The sequence below is a fragment of the Calidris pugnax genome, unplaced genomic scaffold, assembly GCF_001431845.1.
Source record: "Calidris pugnax isolate Ruff unplaced genomic scaffold, ASM143184v1 scaffold69, whole genome shotgun sequence".
NCBI lineage: Eukaryota > Metazoa > Chordata > Aves > Charadriiformes > Scolopacidae > Calidris > Calidris pugnax.
Genome location: NW_015090859.1, coordinates 3,893,488 through 3,920,800, shown reverse-complemented (window position 1 = coordinate 3,920,800; position 27,313 = coordinate 3,893,488). Strand labels below are relative to the sequence as shown.

Sequence of the window (27,313 nt, the reverse complement as noted above, 5' to 3'; positions counted from 1 at the left end):
ATGGCTCTGTACAATGCAAAAAAATCACCAAACCAGTTGTATACGTAGTTAGGAATCTGAAATGACTTTTGATGTTTTTAAAAGATAGTTGCCTGAGTACCCACTGCATGCTAATGAACCGTAGTTAGGAATCTGAAATGACTTTTGATGAGTACCCACTGCATGCTAATGAATTTATTATGATATGATGATTTTTCTTCTCACTGAATAACAGGAATTTGGTAACATAAAGCAAGATGAAAATGAATAAAAAGGAAGCATGGGCATCAGACTGGTATTTCTCTACATAATAGTCTCTTGTTTGTAAGCAAATGCAAGCCACTTGAATTATATTGAATTATTTAGATATTTTGCCTGTCTCACATTTGAACTTTTACACCTCTTTCTATTCAGATTTGTTTACATGAACTGAGTTAGCTTTAAAAAAAATGCATCAGTGATTTAATGGAATTAGTTATGTGTTGTTTCCAAAAAAGTAAATGATAATGATATATACCCTCTATAGTCAGCATTGGTAAAGTTGGAGGAGCTCACATGATGGACTTACACATGGTTAGAAAGGCCAGCAAGAAAATTGGTGGAGGTTTCATGGCACATTTGAAAACATGCCGTTGCATGATCTAAATGTCTTTAATTTCTTACAGGCTGTTTCCAGCTATGTAATGTTTTTCGGTCCCATGAGATGGAAATTGAGCAGTGCTTGCTGGAGTCCCTCCCTCTCGGCCAGCGGCAGCGGCTGGTGAAGCGGATGCGCTGTGACCAAATAAAGGCATATTACGAACGAGAAAAAGCTTTCCAGAAACGGGAGGGCTACGTGAAAAAACTGAAACATGGAAAGAATCATCGAGTTCGTTTTAATCTTGCTGATATGATACAGGATGCCATCATACGTCATGATGATAAAGAAGGTACTTAGTAATTCTGAGCTACTTTTTTTTTTTTGTATCGCTAAAATGCAATTTTACATTATAACAATCATAAAGTGACTGTCATAATAGAATATATAGACATGTATTTTATACATCATACTATAGCTTGTTTCTGAAATGAATAAGGGGTAGAAAATAAACCTTCAGAAACCTAATGAATTTAGACTGATGTTAATATGAAGTTGATATATGTATAAACTAATATATTTCAAAACAAATAAGGACTGTAATCATCATTACATGTGGCCTCTTGTGTACCTACATAAGCCGTAGAATTTAACAGAAGTTACTTTGAAAATTAGTTTCTCAATTTTAATCAAAATGTGTAGTAATGAACACTGCTATTAGTGACACTGGCCTGGCAAAAGCAACGAGATGGTGTTGACCTAGAGTCACACCAGATAGTGGGTCGTCTTTCTGGTTTTGAAATGATGTTTTTGTCCTTTTGAAATATGTAACCACATTTTAGAGGTTCTGTTTTTAGCTTCCTAGCATTGTTTAAGTCACTGGTGCAACCAATAATAATGTGAGGAATTTTGTAATTGATTCCTCAAAAGAGACCAACACCTTGGAGTAAGGATTTCTCCAGTTTTAGAAGTCCCTAGGAATTCCCATACTGTTGTGTGAGAGGGATATAAGAAAAGAACTGATGCAATGCTTTTAGCAACCCCTTTGCAAAGAGATTTTATGTCAGCTCTTTATAATCACATTAGCACAAAAGTACCTGAATAAGGAAGGCTCTGAAATAGAGTCACACCATGCAAACAAACTGGCAAGTTTCTCCTGATTTTTATCAGTTCGACTAGGTGTGGGGTTTTTGCTCACTCCTGAATCTTCCTTTTAATGGGCGTTTGTTTGCTCTGTCATTGCTTATCACTGAGATACAGCCCTGCACACTTAAATCTATACAGGAAATTAATCAAAGAGCTCCCCTTTTCAAGCAAGTGGCCAAAGCATCATTTATAACTGTTACAAACAGAGTTCACAACCTTTCATTCCACTCTCCTACTGCGTAAAGCTAGAGGGATTGTAAGTGAAGATATCTCCTTCCTCCATGTTCCCATAGCTTCCAGCTGTCTCTAAAAACCAAGCAGAAGACTAGATATGACTTTTAGCATTCTGTAAAAGTCAGATACTTGAGGCTATTTTTGACATTTTTTCTGACGAAATGTAGCTTGCTCATTGGAGTGGTGATGGGGAATCAATAGTCTGTTGAGCTGCCCGTGCTTGGCCTTGAGCTGCACCTCAATCAGAACAGAAAGTTCACCAACTGCTGAGATGAAGTAGCATGAGAAGAAGAAAGTAAGGTGAGGGAAAAACCGGGATGGCATCCTGCACTTGAAATGAATAAAATAGATTCCCAGAAGCAAGGAGTTCAAATAGCCAGCAGACAACCCCAGTAAGACTAACACCACAGTCCTGAATGTGATGCCTGTGGTCCTTTCACAGGACTATGAAAAAGTGTGATTGTTGTCTTTAAGCAGCTTGGGGACCTGCAGGTGCCCGTCTGTTGCAATTTTAGCCAAATGTTTGCAGAGCCTGTTAGCTGTGAGCTGAATAATGCTATAATAAGAAATGTTACGATGTGAGCCAATGAAAACAAAAATATAAAAAATAAATAAATTGAAGCTCTTAAGAGTAAAAGCTGTACTCTTACTATTGTTGCTGAGTGGAACATCCAACCCCATGACTCTTTAGTGAATATATCTACAGTAGGATTTCAGTTCAAATTAGATAGATGTTTTTGAAGTGAATATCATATCCATTTACTGTGTTTGGTCTTGCTTTATGGAGTATGCAAACTAGATTCCTTTCAGACAAAACTGTATGATGTGCTCTGGAAGCACACCTAGTGCCTCCAAATGGTAACGGGTTTTCAATCCATAAGGCCAGGATAGACATAGGTTGAGGTAATCCCACTGAAACAGGTGTAGCTGGGGAAGTTGGACTTCTGGCACTACCTGTCCCTCTTGTCTATTTATTCATATTTCGGTCATTCAATCAACATTCAATCAGTGGTTCCCAGTGAGAGGATGAGGGGCAATGGGCACAAGCTGGAACATAAGAGGTTCCACTCAAATATAAGAAAAAACTTCTTCACAGTGAGGGTGACAGAGCCCTGGAACAGGCTGCCCAGGGAGGTTGTGGAGTCCCCTCCTTTGGAGATTTTCAAGACCCGCCTGGATGCAGACCTGAGTAACATGCTCTGACAAGCTCTAGGCAATCCTGCTTCAGCAGGGGAGTTGGACTAGATGATCTCTGTGGTCCCTTCCAATTCTGAAAATTCAGTGAAATTCATTATTCATATTACACATCACTATTTACTAATGGGTATATATAGCCAGTAAGCTAATTGTGATAGATCCTTATATCCTCCACCTCACTGCAGTTTCACATCAACTGTATCTATACAGCTGGAGTAAATATAGTTCTGGTGTGAAAAAGATCTGAACCCTCCCCTTCACCAGGTCCTAAGGCAGAAATCACTGCAATGTAAGGCTGTAGATGGGAATGAACATCACCAGGTCCTAAGGCAGAAATCACTGCAATATAAAGCTGTAGATGGGAACGAACACACGTTTCCTAGCTCTTCAAATGTCACACCATCTCTTCAGCTCCCTGCTTTTGGTAGAATGGCCTGGGGGACTGAGAAAGGGGTTGTAATACAGAGTTAAGCAAACAAAGGTGAGAGACAGGTATTAGCAGCCTGTCAGCCTTCCTTTCTTCCCGTAAATCCATGTCTGGTCTCCAGGATCTGGCTTTTACTGCACAGAGTGCTCAGTAATCAACAGCATTCCCAACTACGCTGTATGAATACAGGGAACCAAATTCAGTAATGAGCATTTAAAAAATGCTTCCCTTTGGAAAAGCTGGGCATTGAACAATCATTTTTTTAAAAAAGTAGCGCTACGCAAGTAAGTAGCAGAGAAGTAGCTTAACATGAATTAGTAATAATAATTAATGACTTAGAATATAAATGCTTCTGTTATATGAAGATAAGTTGTTATCCATGACAAAAATGGGATTCAGACTGAATATTGTATATTTTGGAATAAATTATGAAAGTAATCAAGATTCACTCAGCAAAATCTTCAAAAAATGAGGTTTGTTTACTAAACATTAATAATCAGCAGCAGGGTATTTTAATGCAGTTTGAATGTCTTTCCTTTTTAAGACATAATTTGATTTTCAGACTAGACATTTTGTTTATAATGAGATATTTAATAACAGGTGTAAAGGTGTGTTGCAACATAGTGCTCAAATAGCTTTAGTAGACTAAATTCTGTCAGGTATCACCTTTCCTTGTGGTAATTAATTTTGTAAGCTTGAAGTGCAATGACTTTGAAGAGGTGAATTCTACTCAAGGTATATTGTAATGCACGTGGATGTGAACAAGCCTGATCCTGATGTTTAGGTTGTATGGTCAGACTGTGGTGTCCAAGAAGAGGACTGTGCAGCCTGGACGCTTTAAATTAAATAATTGGTTACACGTAAGTAGATTCAGTTTTGTGATGGTAATGTAAATGTTTTTGTACTGTTTTTGTGATTCTGGGATTCAAAGTGCTTATAAGTCCTCAAGCTTCGCAGCTTTCAGGGGGTGGGTTTTTTTGTAAAATGAAACTGAAAATCTCAAGGCTAAAATTCTGGTTGTGATGGTAATGTAAATGTTTTTGTACTGGTTTTGTGATCCTGGGATTCAAAGTGCTTATAAGTTCTCAAGCTTCGCAGCTTTCAGGGGGTGTTTTTTTTTGTAAAATGAAACTGAAAATCTCAAGGCTAAAATTCTGGGATTCATATAGTTTTCTTCCAGTTTTACCCTTGCAAGAATTATAAAGAGTAGGCTCATGGGATTCATATAGTTTTCTTCCAGTTTTACCTTTGCAAGAGGGTATACATCAGCAGAATTATAAAGAGTAGGCTCACCCACAGAGAATTGCAGCTGGGTCTATTTTCTTCAGTTTTTATATGTATTTAGGGGTTGTTTGCACAACCAAAGTCTGTTTGACAATCTTGTCCTCCTCTGAGACTGTTCAGCAAAAGCCTGTTTGTTGATGAATCCTGGAGTAGTTTTACTTGGTTTGAGGTCTGGTTATAAACAATTTCTGTCAGTTACATACTGATTAAGTTGAAAATGTGGATACATTGCATGGAGCTCATGGAAGCGCAACAAAACCGGGAGGGATTATGGAGGGTCAAAAAGGAGGAGATGAAGACCTATGAAAGTGATAAAGTAATGCTCACATGTGAACACATGTGAATGCAGCTGGTAATAATTCAGCAGGGAAGAACACCCATTCTATAGTCATAAAAGACAGCTAGAGAGGGATGCTTTACAGTTCTATGAAGGGAATATGAAAGTGTACTACAAAAAGTAGAATAGGCTAGAAGTGGCTTCCCAAGTGAAGTCTAGGGGCTCATTTCTTACGGAATATCATAAAGATGGCACAGCACATTTGGAAATGGTGAGAAGTAGTCTAGTTTGGGATGCTTTACAGTTCTATGAAGGGAATATGATAGTGTAGTACAAAAAGCAGAAAGAGGATGCGACAGTAGAACAGGCTAGAAGCAGCTTCCCAAGTGAAGTCTAGGAGCTCATTTCTTATGGAATATCATAAACTATAAAGATGGCACAGCACATTTGAAAATGGTGAGAAGTAGTTTGGTTTGATAGGTGAGATAATTTGGATAACATGGATATATATAAAAACGAATTTATAATGTGGCTAGTGCAGAAACATTTCACACCTGAGTCTGATCTGAATTTCACTCTTAAGAATTCATTGAAAAACGAATTTATAATGTGGCTAGTGCAGAGACATTTCACACCTGAGTCTTATCTGAATTTCACGAAAGAGGATGCGACAGTAGAACAGGCTAGAAGCAGCTTCCCAAGTGAAGTCTAGGAGCTCATTTCTTATGGAATATCATAAACTATAAAGATGGCACAGCACATTTGAAAATGGTGAGAAGTAGTTTGGTTTGATAGGTGAGATAATTTGGATAACATGGATATATATAAAAACGAATTTATAATGTGGCTAGTGCAGAAACATTTCACACCTGAGTCTGATCTGAATTTCACTCTTAAGAATTCATTGTCTTTGTTATTCATGAAGAATGCAATATATCTTCTCCAAAATTACTATAGCAGCTGCTACTGGGCACAAAATGCATCTCTGATGCTGCACACTAATAGGTGTGATCATTAGTTAGCATTAAAATTCATTTTAGAATGGGCTTCTAGAAATTTTTAGCAGTGACCTGCTTTGTCTCAAGTTTAGAAATGAAATATATGCTCATTATATTTCTCACAAAGGTAAGACCGAGCAAAATGTTGTGTCTTTGTTCTGTTTGGAGGCATTTCAAATTTTTTTTTTAATTGTTTCTAACTGAAATTTGATCTTTTATCTCACCCAGGGAGACTGAAGGGAAATCCTCCTTCTCTTTCTTCCTTCAGCTTCCTGCAGTTTCTCTTTTTTCAAGTAGTGTGCTCTTTAGTGCTGTTGGTGGGACACATTCACCCACACTACTAACACTGAGCAATTTCAGAGATTTTGCAACCGTTGTTCTCAGTGATGACATGTATAGAAGCAGAAGCTGGTGAATAAGCGAGTGCACTGTGTTTTCTGATACTAGTTTTGTATGTCTTGACTGCTGGCAAGGAAACACCTGTAGTTCATTTGCCTTTAATTCCTCTATAGTTTTTTGGGGTTTTTTTGTGAAATATTAAATCCCTATTAATAATGGACAGCAGAATATTTGTCCAGATGACATCGGTCATATAATTTTACTGCAAACTGGGAGATGCAGCCGAGCAGGCTTCTGCATCCCATTCCTTCCCACTGTGCAATGGGTTTGCTTGCATCTACACTTAGAATTAGCGTGCACTCAGATTTTATTCTCTGATACATATATTCCAGTATTTGCTGAGCCTGCACATCAGCTTAGGCTTATGTACAAGCAATTAGGAAATGAACTGAGCAATCGGGAACAAAACTGAGTTTCTGTTTCAAATGCAAGGTAATCATGCCAAATGGATCTTGGTATTTTGGCCTTTTGGGAATAAGGGATATACAATATCCCTTCCTGAAGCAATAGTGGAGTTATTGCTACTGACAACGATGGGAAACAGTAGCTGCTTTGAAAGCAGTGGTTTTTTTGAGTGTGAACTGGTGGACAAACTTGCCATAATGAAAACAGTAGCTCAAAGTGAATGTGACAGTCCTGTACCTGACAGTACCTGAAATCTAACAGAGGGGGGAAAATTAAAGCCAAGGGTTTAGTTTCAGTCATCTTTTGGTATAGTCTGTAACCCAGCCTTTCAGAAATCCTGCAACATTACCCGAACCATAGGACTGTCAGAAATTCTGTCTATCTAGAATCTTTTGTTATGAAAACGCTCCGCTGTCATGTAGTCATGATGTGTACCATAGGGTCTGCCATGCTGCCAGGGTGTGAAAGGTCAGGGTAGGAAGTCCAGAGAGCCCTCAACTCAGTTTTGAGACAAAAGCGGTAGTCCTTTGAAAATCAGCATTTCAAAAGGGAAATGCAGATTCCCTAAATCTAATTAAAGCCCATTTCATCCCTTTGATGGGCAATGTGCTGATTGTGTGGCAGCATTGTGATGCTAAATAGCCGCAATGCTGGAGTTAGTAAGCCTTAGCACTAATGCTGCATCTGTAATAATGATTCTTGGTCTTTTCTGGAGAGATTGAGCCCAACTCTTGTGTTTTACTCAGCCCTCCTCAACTTTGCCTGGGCTTCTTCCTAACCCTGCAAAGCGACTGGTGTGGTCCTTTGCCTTTAGCAGTAGGATGCGGTGGCTGGGGACAGCGTGACTCTCCCTTCCCTCACCAGGGGATGTCTGGAAAAGGTGGTTTTAAAAAGCAGAAGATACCAATATCCTACTTTTAATCTAGTGTCCATTGCCAAGAGAAACCTCCCAGGACTGGGTCCCAGCCCCAGCAGTTTGGCTGCAGAGTATAGTTGCTTAGTGAGGGGAAAAAAACAGGAATCCCATCTCACTTTCCCCGTGTGATACCAGTATCTCTAGCCATTTGAAAGACTAATGCTATTGTGAGATTTGGTAGTATCGTGATATTTGAGAGGATTGGAGTAATCAATATAACGGGTGGTTTTAGCATTACTAGTTATTTTCCATGAGCACTGTATAATGTACAATATTAGAATAAATTTCAATGACATTAGTTAGATGGGTGTGTTAGGAAGGATAAGGGGGGTACAGGTGGGGCCGGTGCTGGATTGTAATTTGCATCCTAACAACGTTGGGTTATGAAAGGGGCCCAGGGGAAGGGGAAGCAAAATCTGTTCAAAAGAAGAATGTGTGTTTAATTTGGGGTGGCAGATGAGCTGACCATTAACTTTCAATAGTTAGGAGGATGTGTCAAAGATATTATAATGACCACTCCCATTAACAGAAAAAATATAAAAAACAATTTGAAACAGAACACTGAGGCTGAAACTGAGCTGAAGTAAAGCAGATTTTTTATTATTTCCTTGCATTGTTTCCAAATGTAGTAACTGACTTCTTATTTTTTCATCTTATTACTATAGGCTTGCTTATGCTTTACTGTTCTATCTTTTTCCAGTACAAACAGCTTGGTTGGTTACAGACAAAGTTGTTCTGGAAAACAGTGGGCTGCACACTGCCTGTGTCTGGCAAAACACATTAGGGCAAACTTACAGATCCTCAGAGATCAAGTTTAAGAGTTGCCAACAGTCTTTTTAAAAAGCTGGAAGAGTCGGGAAGTGGGCAACAGTGACAGGTTTGTGAACATAAGACTCCATTAGGTGAAGCCTGTTGTCAGGTAGCAGGAATCCAGAGAAACAGGCTGAGGAATTAAGACCTCTAAGAGTGTGCAACATAGACTCTTTATTGCAAACATTTTTATAGTTAAAAGTGGGAATATATTCAAGTTAACCTGTCTGCCCTTGGGATTCTGACTTTCAACCTAGCTTTTTGGGTGTTCGATGACACCTCTTCTTCTCAAACTGATTACAGAGAGGTTTTTGGATTTTACGTGTTGCATGTGCTGGGATGAGTGGTTAGAAAGCAAGGCTCTGAGCGTGGCAATGCCTTGTTTCTAGAATTCACCAAAGCCTTGGGTGAGGATTGCTTTTTTGTGTAACAGTAGTTCAGAGGCATCTTTGCTACTAGACAAGACTGAAAGATAGTTAAAATAATTTGTTTGCTAAAGACAGAGAATTACAGTAGTAGAATGGATTTACAGAAAGCTAAAGTAATAAAACACATGAATATGCTTAATACTTTTAGGAGAGAGGTGAAAAATAGTGTAACATTAGGCCAAGTTGGGCCTTTATCATTAAGCCAGAGTTTTCCCAAATTAGGCAAAAACCCATCCATCTTGAGTTTAAAAAAAAAAAAAGATGGCTCTTGAAAAGACCTCTATGCGAAAGTTCAGATCATCTTCTATGCCATCCCAAATTAAAATAACCTACAGTTGTTTACTTCCACCTTTAAAAATCTTCCTGCCTTGTTTCTTATGATTAATATTTAATAACAGCTTCTTTCATTCCCTTCTCCTCCCAAAGGTACTTTAATTAGCATTTCTTTTGTATACCATTTCTCCCAGCTACAGCCTTCTGAAAAGACAGGGGTAAAATTGTGTAAGTGATATTTTGAGAAATATTAAATGCATGAGATATTTTACTACCTATACAATCTTGTTATACCTGTATTACACAAAGAGCATAAAGGCAGGAAATGCAAACATGGTTGGTGAATCAGGATTAGATTGTGTTATCTGAGTAGCTTTTCTCAGTTCTCTGTGCGCTTTTGATTTTACTCTCTCTTTTGGGAAATGTTCTCACTTTCACCAATAAACTCTGGATGCATCATTCCAACCTTAAGCAGGATAAAATGGCAAACAATTGTAGTGTGTTTAGTATGCACATGTAAATCTTCATGACAAAAGAAATCTCCCAAAAATGGAAATGTTGGGTCAAAACGTATATTAATAGGAAATGAGACCAATTACACCATTTAGTAATGTACTGCATAGTGAAATCACAAAGAGGGATGAAAAAAAATCAAATTAATCTAATATGTGTTTGAGGAATTTAAAATGCAGCATAATCAAGAACATTCAAAACTGAGCTACAGGACAGCTAAAATGTGTTTGAGGGATTATATACACTGTATTTCCTTACTGTAACATGACTGGTCCTTTTTAAAGTTTAAAACATAAATAAATTTCTCAAATTTTATAGTGCTTTGTTTCAGGATTGTGCTAGTATTATTTAATATATTTTAATTTTAGATTACTATTACTCTCACTCTAAATTTTATCTAAACTTTTTTTTTCTTCTCCTACTGGGAATGCATATGAAATAATGTAATGAAATGTAATGTATGAAATAATGTAATAATAGGGAAGTTCCCCATACAGAGCTATTTTGGATTTTACAGTTACTTTCCTTTGATTCAGAGGAGAAATCTGTATATTAATCTGTTTAATGTACAGATTTACATTTGGATACATAATCTAAAAGTGACTATTGGCAAACGTTGATTTGCCAGGAACTATTGTAGAAGAAATCACAATACATATGTATGATAATTTATACAATTTAATATTTATTGCCCAAACCATAAGAGACGTGAACACTAGATACTGAATAGTGAGTCAAGAGACTATTCAGAGCATATGAAATTAATGAAGTGCACAAAATTTTGCCCAATTGGGGCTCTTGGAAAGAAAGAAAAATGTAAACTCTAAATGAATACATCCACAAGACAGACAAACACATGCATTCTCTATTGGGAACTCATATGTCTGTAACTTTGGAGGACACTAACACAGCTGTCAGACATGCTGCTAGTGATTTAATCAGCTCTGTGTATAGAAAAATAAAGCATCAATCAGCCATCTCAATCCACCCATTGATGAAGAAGCTGTTTCGAAGGCCCAGAAGGTAGAGGCACATCTCAGACCAGAGCAAGCCTTCAATACTATAGGTTCTGCATGGTCGTTAACCTTGTTTAGCTCCATGTGTGCTGAATTGGGCAACACAAGGCATCTTTTTGTTATGACGCAGGGAAACATAATGCCTTTAGTTATTGGGTAACAGATGTTAAGTAATTAAAGCAGCCCATTTCAAAAGCAATCATAAAATCACAGGGAGATGAAATTTGAATACATTTGAATTCCTACAGGATTCCATATGTGCTTTTTGGGTTTTTTTGTCCATGTGTTTACATTTTTAACAATTTGGTAAAGCTGAGATGAGAACTGAATGTTAAACTAGTTTTTGCTGATAAAAATGTGCATGATTCCTAACATACAACACTTATTTAATTGGAAAAAGTAAAACTCACAGAAAACAGGTTTAACATAGCAAAAGAAATGAAGGATAGACTTGTTGGTGAAGATTTTATCTAGCCCTTTTTTGCTCCCTGTGGACTGCCTAACCCCAGGAGTGCCTCTGTTCCCTGGCTACTTTTCCCTTAGCCCTGAAATCTCGCTAGGTTGTTTCAGCTGCAGTTTTTGTTTCTGCACATGCCCAGAGCTACCCTGATTTGAACAGCTGTCCTCTGCCTGTACCGAGTAGGGAATTAAAGACAAAGCATCCATCCCTTTTGGGTCTCCCCCTAGTAGGAGCATTCATACCAAATGTAATTCATTTCTCTTATCAAATGGAGTTATAGCTTCCCCCTTTTCTTCCTGAAACTGAGGTTGGAGCTGTCAGCCCCTCATTTTTGCTAGCCTAGAAGATGTGGCTGTGGGTTGCTTTGAGTGCTTTCTTCGGTCTGTGTGTTTCTTTCTCCTGCTGCCTCTTTTTGCCCTGCTTGCCCCAGCCCCACATGTCAAATCTCTGGAACACCATCCAGCCTGGCATGGCTTTCTCCTGGGGAAGGGACCCGAGAGGCAAATTGAATCTAGGTGGTCTTGCTTATAGTATAATAAACTATATCAAGTTGACTGCATAGTAAGCTGTTGTACAAAAATCTTGATGTTGTCATAATCTCTGCTACCAACTGTGTTTTGAAAACGGGAGTATATCCTATTCGCAGCCCCATTTCACGTGTTTATGCTCCGAATAAATCAAGACTGAGATTTGTGTTTGAACATAGCAATTCCTGTTGATGTTTTGTCTGTCTCTAAATTCACCCTGAAGGATTTGTTGATCACCTCTCTGAAAAGTGTGCCTTTTTCTTACTAATATATAGAGTTTCTAGAAACTTAGCTTTTGGGTTTTTCTTTGAATAACAGATTTCTAAAATGTAGGCACTGAATTGCTTGCTTTGGATGCAGGTAAGTCCGTTCTTGCACCTTAACCCTGTAAATCCAAAGAAGAACACAGTAGGATAACGAAAAACCATAGTTTTAGATGTTGGTTCAATTACAAGTGTGCAACATAATATTTATGAGGAAACCTTTGTAAAAATACAGATTTTTTTTCCTAAGAATTTTATTTATTTACTTTTGAACACGTTTTCAAAATTCTCGTGTTTATTTTGGTGGACTATGATATGTGTCTTTTCTTCAGTGGGACAAGTATGTAAATTGTTTAGAGTTTGGATGATCGGGGTCTCATTCAAAAGGCAACAAACAAAAGGCACAAACTAAAATGTCAATAAAAAATATTCTGAAGACCATTACCCCTACACAAGAATCCAGCTTTTTGAGAGCATAATCTGGTCTGAACAGATAACATTTACAAAGGTATATCTGTCCTTTTTTTAATTTTAAGCCTATCAAACTAATTTATACTTCCTTGTTGGTGCTTTTCTCCATAAGATCTTTCTTTCCATGTAATAATAAAAAGTTTTCCACTTCAGCATCCTCTGGCACCCAAAAGCAGCAGGAAACACAAAGACTAATCACTCAGAAATTCACTGTCATGCCAATAGAGAGTCGTTAAGCTATTAACAACCAACAAATTGGCATCTGGCATTCTTCCTATTCATTTCAAAGGGGATCCTCAGTTGATTTTCCAGCATCATGCAGTGGGATGCAAGGCTATAAATTGGCAGCATTCAGAAGCCTATTCTCTCAATGAAAGATGGCATCCGCTGAGTGGCAGCCACTTCTGACATTCCGTGGATATTGTTATAAGTCACACTGATTAAAAAGAAGGGTTGCTGTGATGGCAGAAGACCCTAGTCTATACTTGTAAAAGAAAAAGCAAGAATAGAATCTTTTCCATGCAATTTGCAGTTGATTTCTTCTTCAGTGTATTTATTGTGCTTCAGATTGATTTCCAATAATGTATCAGTACAAAGAGGAAACTTTCCTGTATTCATCTTTCAATATCACTTACCTTAAATGTTTTAATTTCAAACACAGTTTGCTCTATCATAGAAATTAAGCTGGAGAAGTACAGAAATCAATAGAGAATAACCTTTTCTATTTTCTATTTTTTAAAGAACGAACCTTTATGAAAAATCAACTGCACTTTTAATAACTCCTTAAAAATGTTTTCAGTTTTTCAATTCAGTTTTAGAAGTCTTTTTCCAGCAGGGTATACACTGACACATTTATAAAATGGAATACTTAAGCATAAGACTGGGACCTTGTTTTGGATCCTGCAACATACGGACTTTAGTTTATCACTGTCATATTAATTGTCAGGCTGAGAATAACATTTGTTCAGAGCTTTTGGAAAGCGGACTTTGGAGGTTTTGGGAAATGGAATAACTAAGTGGAGTAACTTCCTCTAGAAGCTCTTAAGGTAGAACTAAATGAATATAGTCAGAGCCACTAAATGCAGCATTTTTATTTTTTTTTTAATTCTTAAGTCCTGTCTCTTTAGGCTTTTTGTGTTACACCGCTCTTTCCTTCTGTCTGAATTGCAGTACCTTTCCCAGTGAAAACACAAATATATCAGAGGCAGAGCCAGGTTTATTTGTATAGTGCCTAGTGGTTTTTCTTTCTCAATAAAAATTTTAAACACAAAGTATATATGCTGCTTACTATTTCAGTCGTCTTTTTATTCTCTGACATGAATTGGAGGATTCTTTTTTCTCAGTACACTAAGGTATCATCTTAACTTGATCTGGAAGGCTTTTTAGCTGCTAAAACCTTTTGCGCTTCAAGTTGACAGTGAACAAGCTCTGTAGCTATGAGAGAGAAATGAGTAAAAAGGTTATATGGCATAATGAATAGACAACTGATTATTGTTATTTGCAGCCATTACAGTAACAGCTTATTACAGTGGAGGAACTGAAGGTTGTAAGAATACAATCAATGAATCTAAGGGAATGGATAATTTAGGTTGTGTGTTCTGTGTGAATTATGTTCAAGAATGGAAGTGGGAAGGTGAGTAGTTAAGGTGAAATTGGCAATATTTCTAAATGCCCAACTTTAAACAAAGATTTTTAGCATACATAAAGGTTCAAGGTAGAATTCAGACAGTCAGCCTGGGGCTGCATACTGCTTTCTTACCATGTTTCTTTTCAATGACTCTCTATTATAGTGTGGTGTATATTTGACCTTGAGCAGTACACACTGTCGTTTTACAGGGCAAACAATGAGATGGTTGCAGGAGGCAATTTCTCACACCATGCACTGTTTAGGGTTTTGATTACATTCAGACTTAAAAGGCAAACATGACAGCTGCAGTGTTAAATCATTGACCTAGAGTCTGTGCTCCAGATTTTAGCTAACACAACTATTGTTGGCATATAGTGGTAGCTTTTTCTGGGCTTCCCCATTTACCCACTGACAGTACAGAAAATATGACATGAAGTGTTATTAAAGCTGGAAGCACCTGTGTGAAATTAGAACTGCTGCTTTGTTTGTTATTCTACTAGGGATCATCCTGTAAGAGGGCACTGGCTATCAAGCCTTTCAATAATTGCCATCAGAACTTCACTGGCTTCACTCAGTTCCTAAATGGGATGAACATTGGCCGCCTTCTGCTTTTAAAAGTCTCCCTAAAAATCCTGTGGTACAAATATTTAGAATAATATAAATTGGACAGATATGGACAGAGGTAAAGGCAAAGTATATATAGTTGTACTGATGCTTACATGGGCATTAGTTTTTAATCCTACTTTTTCTGTATATGTGGTTTTGATTTTACACATGGAGGCTCTCCTGGATTAGTCTTCATCTTCTCTATTGGTAACTTAGGTAACTTTCTCTATCTTGGCACTTCTGGCGCAGGGTTCTCCCTGTTTTATCAGCTTTATGTGCCAGATCCATGTCAGGTGAATAGACTGAGCAAATGAGAAAGTGTGGCATTGCTTATCACTTGGGAAGCTTGAGCCGCTCATCACTACAGCCCAAACTTAGCATTGAGCTCCATGCGGACATCAACTCAGTGGTAAGACTCAGAACTGAGCGTCACTCATCTCTCAGGTGGTGTGATGTTGGTTGCTCCTTCCTCTTGTTCACATCAAGATTGCTGAATTCCCAAAGATGTAAAATCTGTCATGCTAGAAAGAACCTCAGGATGTATGTAGTCCAACATCATATTGAATTTCGGAGAAGACTGAGATAACTAGGGTATCTTATTAATGTAGTGCAAGAACAGACTTAGCAAAGCAGAGATATTCCTGTGGGGAACAATTGGTAATTCTCCTTCAAAGCCAAATTAAACCATTGAATTGTATATCAGACTTTTGCTTTCCATAAGCTATGAAAAGATATTATTATACCAGGTGCTGTGTGAGCATAATTTTATGCTCTCTGTGCTGGCCATACTGTGACAATCCATACTTGTAAAAGCTTAAGTAAAGCATAAGTAAAGCAAATTTTGCTTTGTAGTTTACTGGTTAATGCAGCTTTGGTGTGATAGTTTGGCTGTTCCAGAGGCTTGGTGTTCTCAAGGAAGAGGCATTAAGTATTAAATATGAGGTGGAGGGTCTGTTTCTCATCCTAGATTCCCCAGATACTCAAATGTTTCATTGGTTACTGGTGCACAGACTTAGCCATCTGTGAGCTTGGCAATACTGAATGCACAACTATTTGTGCTTCAAGTTTGTATCTTCGGTTGGAAACTGCATTTAGATGAACTGTTATAAATCTGTCATTTTAGTCCCCCATGTCCTTGTATGATTTTTGTATTTCAAATACTGAATGTTGAAATCTGGCAAAATCTACATTACTGTAATCTTCAACTGCCTAAGTGTGATAGCTTTACCTCAAAGTAGATACATAGAGATGATTTGCATATTCTGAGGTGATTTAAGAAAGTGATAGTCACAGGCTTCAAGTTTATGATAGCTCTTTCCTTCTGTACTGGCTTTATACATGTGATCTGTTGTTCTTAAGGTGATTATGTGGTCCTTGATGATTTTTCAGGTGCTTTTGTTGTTGGCACATTGGTAGTGGTGATAGTTGCTGTCAATGATGTGTGGAAATCAAGGTGTTTGCCAGAATGCACTGAACTTGCAAGCATACAGAAACAGCTGTAGGGTAAGAGTGAGTGGAAACAAGATGATTTTTAGGAGGCTGAGCTTGCACAGTCAGAGCAGCACTGACCAGAGGAGATTAGGTGGACCTGTCTGTGGGTAATATGCTCTCCTTGCTGGATGTCCAGGTCATCCACCAGTTATCAGGGGAATTAACTCAGTTGAGTGACAATAAAGATTCCAGTAGGTATTAAAACAAATTTATTTGAGACAAGACCTTTATCAGTGTTGTTTGGATATTTAACATTTGTCTTACTGTTCGATAGAAGACACCTAGTCTGTGCAAAGAATACACAACAGGCAAGTGTGAAAGGTAGTATTTGGGCTACACTGTTAGAAATGAGCAAAGGTTACGAAAGTTGTTGTGTTATATTGTGAAATGTGACAAGCCTGCCCTTTTCCAAGTGTGAAAGAATTCTTTGAAGGTTGGGAGTCTAGGAGCCAAGATGTGAGAGAAGCTCTAGCTGTAACTGTCAGATCCTTCATGTCCCTGTGCTTCAGATGGAAAGAGCTGACTCAAAATTAGAGAAGAATAAAGAAGATTTGAAGACTAGTGTATATAAGCTGCTTGGATTACCACTTGGAAAAGTATAATGCATTTCAAGAATGCAGTAATTCAGCCAAATCCAATTTTTGGAAAACAAGTAATGAGGAACACAAACTTCTTTGAGCTAAATGCACAGACAGGAAATAGAACTATACAGAAAATAGACCTGGTTATTTTCTATAAAGATGTGTGACAACTACCCAAGTTGTGGAAGTGTTCATATTTGCTGTTTGTACTACACAGACTAATAGAAGGACTTGGCAACCAGCATATTCCAATAATGTAATAAGTGCTGAATGAGGATGTAAGGAAATAGGGGGAAGAGGTCACCTAAACCAAAGTGTTCATGCAGACTCAAGTAACAGGATCCCATATCCTGCTTTCCCAGAGTGAAATTGAGTGGGATATATGGAACAAAATCCAACTTGTCTCCATTTTAAAACTCTGTAAATGTGAAGAGGTGAATGACTACATAAGTGGACAGAGCTCTAACGTCTCTTGATGGCTCTTGACCATCTCTGAGATGTCTGAAAAATGGTACCAGTATCAATAGCCCGAAGTGTGTTGGTAGACTGAAATTTCCCATGTAGCAAAATGTAGACCTCAACCAGAAAATGTGTCACAGCATATAAATTTTAATGTGCTAAAAATGACATTTATAGATAAAAAAGACTTTAGGCAGAAAAACTTTATTATGTGGCCTTTCAAAGTGCCAGGCTGGAACAACAGAGATGTGATTCTGCTCCCATGAAATCTATGGAAGTATGGGTGGGTCTGGAACCTGGTGATAGTTTGGTCAAATGTAGCTAAATACAGGTAAAAGCTGTAAGGGCACCATGAGGGCCAGCTGCTCTCCGAAGGCTGGGCTGCTCAGAGCATGGGGGTCCCCCGGGGGCAGCCTGACAGGGATCGGCAGCCAGGGCCTGTCCCACCACCACAGCCAGGACCCAGGCAGCTGGGGGGACACCAGGGCAGTCCCAGGTATCAAGGCATCTCCCGGGCATGGACCAAGCTTGGCCTGGGATGTCAACAGGTTGGGCCTGTGGGTAGGGGCCCAGAGGTGAGCAGGGCAGGGAGGTCCTTGGTGCCCTGAGGGCCCTGATGATTGCATGGCATCCAACATGCATCCAACCATCTAGTGATGTTACCCAAACTGGTTCCTCCAGTGAAAGGTAGCAGTAAAAAGCATGGAACTGGTTTTGGGGTGCAGGAATTGACTTCAGGCTTGCTGTCCTAGAACATCTTCATGAACTGGTGTGCTATAGCTGAGTCATCTGAAAAAGAGTATGAAGTTTGGAGAGGGGAAAAAAGACAAGGAAATTTGAGAGCTACATCATATGATAAGGGCAAGTATTATTAATGAATGACAGTATATTGTGACCTGATGGGCTTCTTCCAGCACCTACTTAATGATCAGATTAGAACACATTATTTTAAGGGGAATCAGATTGTAATCCTACTAATCTAAAGAGTATCTGCAACACATAAATACTAAATTTGGGAAGGAACTGGCTTGGCTTTAGTTGAAACAGCAAGGCAGGTGTAAATAAAAACAACAGTAGATACCGCAAGATAGGTGTAAATAAAATCAAAATAATATGTAGGTTGTATTTAGATGATGAAGAAAAACCTTTTTAGGGTAGTGATATCTTCCAAATTTAGCATGCAATGGTCCTTATTTGAAACAATTAAAATGATGTGGTTTTTTTAAATGTATCAGAGTTCATATTGTTAGTTTATGTAGTTATAGTTGTCTGTATATTAAAGTTTGGGGATATTATATTGATTACATGCTGTAGTGGCCCTACATGTATGTGACCTATGGGTCACATACATTGGGTCACATAGGACCTATGGCCCTACATGACACATGTATGTGTCGTGATTTGCTTAAAAAAATAGTTGTGTCACTCTAGTCAGACTTTTAACTGCTTACTCTCACAGGGGTGTATTTACACCAGTAGGGAGGTTCTTCTGTGAGTTCAGTGCATTTCTTACTAGAGAATCAAGTTATACCAATTAAATGTTTGTTTATGCTGGTATACCTCTGTACTTTGTGGATGTTATGCCAATGATATATTTTCTAATTCAGAATTTTTCATTCATATGTTTATGATCCTGTTCCTACCACTGCTTTTGCTGCATATGCTTTGTATCAGATTTCGCATTTGTGTGGCTGCAGAGGAAGTCAGTTCAGCAAACTGATCCAAGACAGAATGAACCATCCCCCAAAATCAACAGTTACATTCTGTGTCGGCTCTCTCGAGCAATTCACATACATACCTGTTGTACAGTTGATGGTATTGACACAAAGAAAAAGAGGGACTACACGGGCATCTTGGAGCCACTGACATAATTTTGACAGTAGCCTAAGGATACGTACAATACCAAATGCCAAATGACTCTTGCAAAGTGTGTTTCTACCACAGTTCAAGCTAAAACTGAGGTTGCCATTAGTTGCTCTCCTTTCTGTCCTGCTCTGTCCTATCGTTTCATCCTCTTGTCTTTATGCTCAAGTGAGCCAGGGAGCTAAACCAGCTGGAAACTGTCTTTCATAAAGTTAGCCTTCAGCTGGTTTAGCTCCCCACACCAGCTCATGGCAGTGACGTGTGGCACTGCTATGCAAGGTTGAGGGCAGTAGTGTGTGAATGGAAGCATGAACAAGAGGGAACCAGGTCCGATTTTGACAATGTAAAGTGTCACAGACTACACCCTGGAAAAGGGGTGCCTGAACCGCATATGTCAAGGTGGTCCCTTCATAGCTCTGGTTCATTCATATGCCACATGCACGACTATTTTGGATTAATGCGTGGATGTACCTAGTTTGTTCTATACTGCCTGGTTTAAATTTGCTTCCTTGTGCACACCCTGGGAATTGTGCTGTACACACAGAATCTAACAGCCAGTGGTCTACAGCTAGTAATTAGTACCATTTAGCAGCTGTTAAGTAGGATAATAGCCTGTTATCCTTGAAGATCTCTAATACAAATCGTAATGACTTGCTTACATGGCTTCGAAACCAGCTGGCATAAACCTGCTTTGCATGGTGTGAGAGTTAAAAGAGGGACTGAGTTTTGCTTCATATGGAATATAAGTCAGCAGTAATTTGATTTATGCCAATTAAGTTACACTGGCGTAGGATCAACATAAATGATGAGTAAAACAGAGGGGGTATGTAGTCTATTCAGCAGAAAAATAGTGTTGTATGCAAATTCTTTAACATTCAGTGTTACACTAGGGAAGAGCATGGCAGGATGGTAAAGATTTTCAAATTAAGCTACTGGCCACAGACTGAGTTATTTTGCTGCTGGGTATTTTAGTATTTATCATTTAATGATGATAGGATTGGAAAATTGTGAAGTCTGAAATAAATTTAACTTATTTAGTAAAATATTGTAAAGATCTGAAACTTCTATTCAATCTACAAACATTTGAATGTACAATCAGGTGTGTCTGTAGCAGAAAAGTTAGCCTAAAAATTACACCAGTTATTTGAAAAGCTTTCAAATTGACAGATATTTCTAAGGTGAACCCAGTGGGATGTGAGCTTTTGTAATAACGGACTGTAGCTTGCTAACGATGTTCATACTGGTTTTAGTCCCCTTCGTCATGACATGCAGGACAACCCACACATGGGAGACAAATTAAATATGTGTATAGAATCCAATAGGTGACCTAAATGCTAAAATATTAAGTTCATTTTTTTGTGTGTCTTTTTAACCTTGAAATAAACAACTCACATAGGCTAGTTGGAGGTGAAAGCGTTGAGAAAAGCAGTACTTAAGTGTACTGTATGATCAGCTACTTTCTCCTAGGGTTAATTTTAGAGTTTTCATCTTATCGTAAATTTTAAAAAGCTTTGTTTTTATTATAATTTTATCTCACTAACAGAAATTCAGAATTCAGTCAAGTCTATGCTACCAGTTTTTGATGACACAGATGTTTTGGCCTGGGAAGTAGCTATGCTGGCAAAAACCCCTGCTGTGCTATCAACTATGATGATAGAAGCAATATTTTTAGCTGTGTGTGTGTTATTTTATGAGGTGGTGTTGAATCGTTTTAGCAACAACTCTGTTATATTTACAGGTCTTAGTTACAGTCAGGTAAAATAATAAGTTTATAAACAGGGGAGGCAGACCTTACCACAGCAGTTTTTTTCCTTGTTACCTGGCCAAAGCTTTAGCTCTGGAAGAGTTAATTAAAAATGTAGACAAAACAAGGGATCTCCACCATTGCCTAGTTAGTGCCCTGGGGTGTCACCCTTGCAGCAGTACCTTTGGGCCATAGAACTGAATGGCTACTTCCAATCTTCTCTAAATTACTTTGATTTACACTGCTGTTTTTCTGCGTCCCTCTAGATGTTGTCAGTGCATGTATTTTCAAGTAAATGATGTAAATTGGGATCTTTTTATTTGAAAGGGTAACTATAAAGCAGGAAGGAGTTGGATACTGTGAACTGAAAAAGAGGACTTTTAGGAATAAATATCCTAAAAAGAAAAAAAAAAGAAATCAGATATAGCTGTTAGGTAATGTGACTTACTTATTTTTAAATCTTGATCCTCTGAAATGATTAGGAGTCTACACTGCTTTTTCATATGAATATCTGTCTTTTCAGAGTCTTGAAAACAGTGATGCTTTGCCTGCCATATCACAAGTTGACTCAGGCATGTCACGTTTGACTGCTGCCCATTGTCACTTTTGTATAAGGAGATAAATTTATTTGTATCACTGTGCTTGGGCACTGTAAGAGGCACACGCTGGCATTTTTTAGGCCATTAGATCTGTGGCCTTAATATTTTCCAGTGGAGGCACAGACTGCAATAAATTTCATGTATATGAAAATGAAATGAAAGGGTGGGAATTTGCCTGAATAAGAAGTTTTAAATGTAGAAGTTATTAAATAATGGTAGTCCCTAAGCTCATGAATTATTCTGGCTATGTCTGCAGTGATAGAAATATCTGCCTCACTGAGAGAACTGTGACCCTCCTCACAGATCTCATTGGAGTTTGACTTGGTGTCTGTGTGGCCCAGAGACATAACCATTATTTGTAGTGCGGTTTCCAGTTCAAGGTACCTCAGATAACGGGAGGGCTGTGCCCTCGACCTTCAGAGCAACAGTGCATTGGCAGGAAGCTGTCAGGAGTGCCAAATGCCTGGGCATGGGTGTATAATAGTTGAGGGTACAAGGCCTAGTGGAAAAGTAGCAGAGGATTAGGGAGAAAGGAAGGACAGTCTTGTTACGTGCTTACCTGTGCTGCTTGCAGTTCACTCCTGTGGAGTGACTGAGCCTCTGAACAGCTTCCAAGCCTGGGGTCTGGCTGATTGCTCCAAAAAGAGAGCATGGGTTAAAAGTACCGTGTGTTTGAACATTAAAGATGGGACAGATGTTGTCTGGGGGTGTAGGACTACCTCTGTCAGTCTGTTTCATTGGTGGCTGGGTTTGTTTCTTTTAAAAGTAATGCTGTCTTGAATTAAGCTCGGGAATCAGCCTGACAATTCACATCACACTTGTAAAGACAGCAGAGAATCAATGGCCCAGGTGCTTTGAGGTCATGGTAATCTGATTCTTGGCTGCCTAAAAAAGTTGTAAACTATGGGATCTCTGCCAGGGAGGATGGAAGCGTCAGCCTTATCCTCATCAGTGCTCTGTTCAAACAGTCGGTATTATTGCTTGGGTATGCAAGGGGAGCATTCTCAAATTCTGCTGGTATGGAAGAGTCTTCTTCCTCTCTTCATTTCTACAGTCTGTGAATGGCAGAACACTTAGTTGTCCAAATGTTATGCATGTTTTGTTTATGGTTTGTTGTCTTTAATCTTTATGCAGCGAAGGTGGGAATTTATTTCCAAGAGCTTTTCAGAAAATGAGAAGTAAAAGGAGGTTTGAACAACTTTGACAGATGTTGCCAGTGATCACTGGAAATATTTCGAGGGTGGAAAAAGCAGTAGAACTACAAAAGAGTTGTTTGAAAAGCCCATTAAGGGAATGACTGCTCTGAATAACCACTGTCAACCGCAGGTAGAGCTTGCTTTGAAAGAAAGTGTCAGCTATTGCACCAGTAATGATGTGGTAATGGTATTACTACTTTAAATGTGTTTGTTAGGTAAACAAGACAACTTAATGATTAAATTACCAATAGTGGTACTTAGATTTTAAAATGTAATTTTAAACTAGTCATAGCAAAAGTGTTAGATAAGTATATTTCAAAGACTGCATTCACCAAAAAATTATGACATCTTGCTTGATTTCATTTGCTCTTCTGATTAAGAATAACTTAGTAGAGATTGGCATTCCTCTATTCTCATATACGCAGCTGAATCGTATAGTAGGTTCCTCCTATGTACCTTTGGTATAAGCTGAAAGTAGGGCGTGATTACTGAGGAATAAGAAAAGAGTGCTAAAGAGGCATGAAGGTGGCAAGAATTGTAAGTGGTACATCTATAAAGAGTTTAAGATGCCACTGTTGGACCAAAGGTCTGGCTACGGAGGGAGTAAAGGGCAAAATATGACACTTCTTTAACTGGTGGAAGCAGGAGTGGTAGTATGCTATTTCTCCTCCTTTGATGTCACTTCTGTTGTCCAGTGGTTCAGTTTTGTGGTCAGCTTATGCCCAAACTTGCTAAAAGTAGTGTCTACCCCATTCTCTTTATTCATATCCATTACCCAGTGTCATATGCCCAGATTGTTGATCTAGCTGAAAACTAATCTTTGTCTTGTGCAAGTGGCAGAAACGTGCAGCCTGAGGCAGGAGGAGAATGGGATAATCCATTCCAGTAACAGCACAGTCTTAGCTAGGCTTCTGCAATAAGTCATGTTTCTGCACATAATGAACAAGTAAAGCCTTCCAGCTAGAGCTACTCCTGCTAAACTATATATAACAAAAATAGATGTTAACAGGAACAAAGTTTACACTAGCTCACTGCTGCTCCCCAGAGAAACGATTAATGGAAACATATACTGGTATTCTATCTATATCCAGCACAGCAGATGGCCAACGGTTAAGTTCTACATATGTTAGGCACTTTTTTTTTGGTCTTTTCTGTTACTACTAAAACTGAGTTTGCTGTGAATGCAACATTACCCAGCTCCTAAGTTACCATCGGTAGCTGATCACTGGTGAGTTATTGATAGCCCTGGGCTTTCTGAGTTCATCTTCCAGGCTCTGCTGTCACTTCAGATCAGCACTACTTTTGTCTGCAGCATGTAAGGTCGCAGATAGTTCTACATGCCAGAGTAGCTAGATGCTGTTTAACATAGCAGAGCATAAGTACTTGTTATTGCTGTATATATCAAAATTCTTAACACTTTACACAGCACAGTTATACAAAGCTAAATGAAACCAAAATGTCTTTGGTAATTGTGACCTTGTCATTAGTCAATTACTATAACAGCTAAAAACGTTAAAACCAAACTCCAAGCAGCCCAAGACAAGCCCAGACAAAGTAAGCCTTACAGCCCTAGTCCCACATGTGAAGTTAGTGCAAGACCTGTGGCTGGTAACAGACATGGCAACACTGTCTTTACTGGATTATAAGGCTACATAATAAGTAGTAATCTAGTCAACACAGCAAATGGAGTGTGGAAGGAATTCAACTCACCAGAATCATTTAGTTAAAATTGTAACATCAGGCATATGTAAAAAGCTACCTTGAATATTATCTTTTTTTTTCACTGCTGAGGCTTTAAAACTTCAGTGCTTTTAAAAACGCTGTTATTAGATATGAAATTGAGTGTGAAATTCTGCTATAAGTAGCTGATAATTTCATGTGTCAAATCTAAATGACATCAGAAAATAGATGGACCTGTTTCTACGTGCAATGGAAGGGCTTGAGAGTCCTGAAAATTTTACTCTCAGGGGTTTTTTTAAGTAAATGTCAACATCTTGCCTTAAATCCTGATTTCAGTCTCCTCATCTTTTCTGGAGAATTCTCTTCCATGAAAGATTACAAATAAAACAAGTTTTAAAAGAAAGTCTTGTGAAAACTTCCTTAAAAATTGCATTAATTAAGAGATATATAGCATTTCTGGAATATAGTTATCTATGATTTTTTGTCCTCCTTAGGGCAATTCATCCCAAATTACTAGCAGTAACTAAAGTACTGCTATTAAAAGGAAAAATTGTACATAAGGTGAATATTTTCCTACTGACTAATAAAGTCTTGAGTGAATAATGTAAGGTGCGTGTTAGGGAGTGGGATTTTGCATCTGTGATCTTATTTTCTTTGTTTTCTTTTTTATTGTGTTTTGCAGGGGGTATGAATTCAAGCAAAGAGGAATGTTTTTCACTTTATATGCGGAGGAATGTAGCATATAATCCTGATTCAGAACAAAGACTTTTGCCCAGTTGAAAGGAGAGTTTGCATCTCTTGCCCCTGTAGTTTGTGTGACATGAATTTCCTGAAACACAGATTAAGCTACATGCAATAATGAGGAAAAAATAAACTAGACAAAGAAAAGCTCAGTAGTTCATTTAGCTACTTACCCTAGTTTTTTCTGTGAGTTGACAATTTGTTTATGGTCATAAATATTTAATATTCTACTTTAAGATCAGAGTTTATGTATTAATTGTTTATGCTGTAATCTTGGTCTGCATTTCTACTGGGGGGGGAGCGAGGCAAAACTGTTTGTTCTGATGAATTTCACAGAATCACACAGAATCACAGAATTGTGGTGGTTGGAAGGGACCTCAGAGATCATCGAGTCCAACCACAAAAAAAAAAAAAACCAAAAAAAACCAACCAAACAAACAACCACCACACCACCCACCACCTAAACACACAACAACAACCAAACCAAAAAAACCATCACCCACCCATTCAGCAGCCCACGACAAACCAATAATCTTGGGCACTAGAGCATGCCCTGAAGAACCATGTCTACACGTTTCTTAAATACCTCCAGGGATGGTGACTCCACCACGTCCCTGGGCAGCCCATTCCAATGCCTGACAACCCTTTCAGTAAAGAAATGTTTCCTAATATCTAACCTGAACTTCCCCTGGCATAATTTGAAGCCATTGCCCCTTTCAATCTCAGATCTAGAAGCTGTCTGTCATTTTTTGATTTCAACAGCAAGGTGTTGCTAAATGGATCTGGAAAGGCTTGTCTTCTCTTTAAGAACCGAGTCTTTGGGGGTTTGATGGAAAGAAGAGACTCAATAAATTGTCCATATATTCTATATCCAAGTAGCCACAGGCTCTTTCTGTCACTTGGTTACTATTTTAGGCTTCAGATTAAATTCTTGGGGGTTATTTTTAAAAATTCAGTTTCCCAGCCTTCTGACCTTCCCGTGTGTCCTGTTCCTGCCAAAAGAAGGAGGTCTTCATCCTGTCTTTGCTTAGAAGGACCTTCCCAAAGCCAGTTTTGGTGATCCCAGGACTCTTAATGATTGAGTTTATCTCAATCATCAATCTCAAACAAGACACTGATTTTTTGGAGGGAGGGTTATTTTGTGCCATTAGAGTCAGTTTCCAGATGCAGTAGTAGCCAGAGGTAAATTATGTGTAAGTCCTTTTCTAAATGGGGGAAGGAAACAGACCCATTTGGTTGGGTCCCTTAATCAGTTTATCCCATCTTCTAGAAACCCAGACTGATGATGTTATTTCATTGTGAACTTTAATCAGTGTTAAGACTTCTGCCACCAAAATGCAGTGTGTTTTCTCTGCCTCCAAATGATGTGTGTGTTTGTGCCCTCTGTGCTGGTGCTTATGGAGCTATGCAGTCAGCCACTTTGATAGCACCAAAAAATAACCCTGGTCCAGTTGAATGTGCAGCTGCATAGTTGAGGAGAGCTGGCACAAGGGAAGAATGGGCCATGCAGTAGATAGCATGCCTTCCTCCTTTGGGCAGTGGTGTAGTCTGTGAGAATACACCATAAAGATGGCATTTTCAAAGAATTACATATTCGCACCGATGTCATCAGTTAAAGTTTCCTTCAGAACAGATTTATGGCAGCTTAGTAAGTCCTGAAAATGATGCTTTTAAGGACTATCTGCCTTAATTCCCACATTTGTAAATGAGACTATAATTTCACACGTAATCAAGCCATGGTTCACGTTTTCAACCTATGCACGGAGTCCATAAGAAAGAATGCTGCATAAAAACACAGCATTAAATGTCTAGGAGACTGAAATGGGTGGATTTTTTTTTTCCCCTGAAAAGCAGGGATGCAGGAAGTGGAACAACTTGGAGTGTTAATTTGTTCAGGTGAAATCCTGATGGTATCGGCAGAATGAAATTACTTCCAGAGACTTAAGAAATTTTCTGTGATATGGAATTCATATTTTCTGGCCTGTTAAAGAAATAGCATAATATAGGAACATTGAAAATATTAACTCTTGAGGAGGATGTAGTTACATATTTAAGGAGGGAGGATTTACAATAAGGCTTTTACTCACTAAAACTTGAGGTAGAGGAAGAATCTCCTTATGTGGTCT

General features: G+C 38.5%; 1 protein-coding gene across 1 annotated transcript in view; it reads left to right on the top strand.

Annotated features, from left to right (window-relative positions):
* MYO16 (myosin XVI) overlaps window positions 1–27,313 on the top strand; it is a 327,773-nt gene that overhangs the window by 23,541 nt on the left and 276,919 nt on the right. The window contains exon 2 of the mRNA XM_014944223.1: window positions 645–908. Within this exon, the coding sequence (XP_014799709.1) occupies window positions 645–908 (264 nt within the window). The remainder of the gene's footprint in view (window positions 1–644; window positions 909–27,313) is intronic.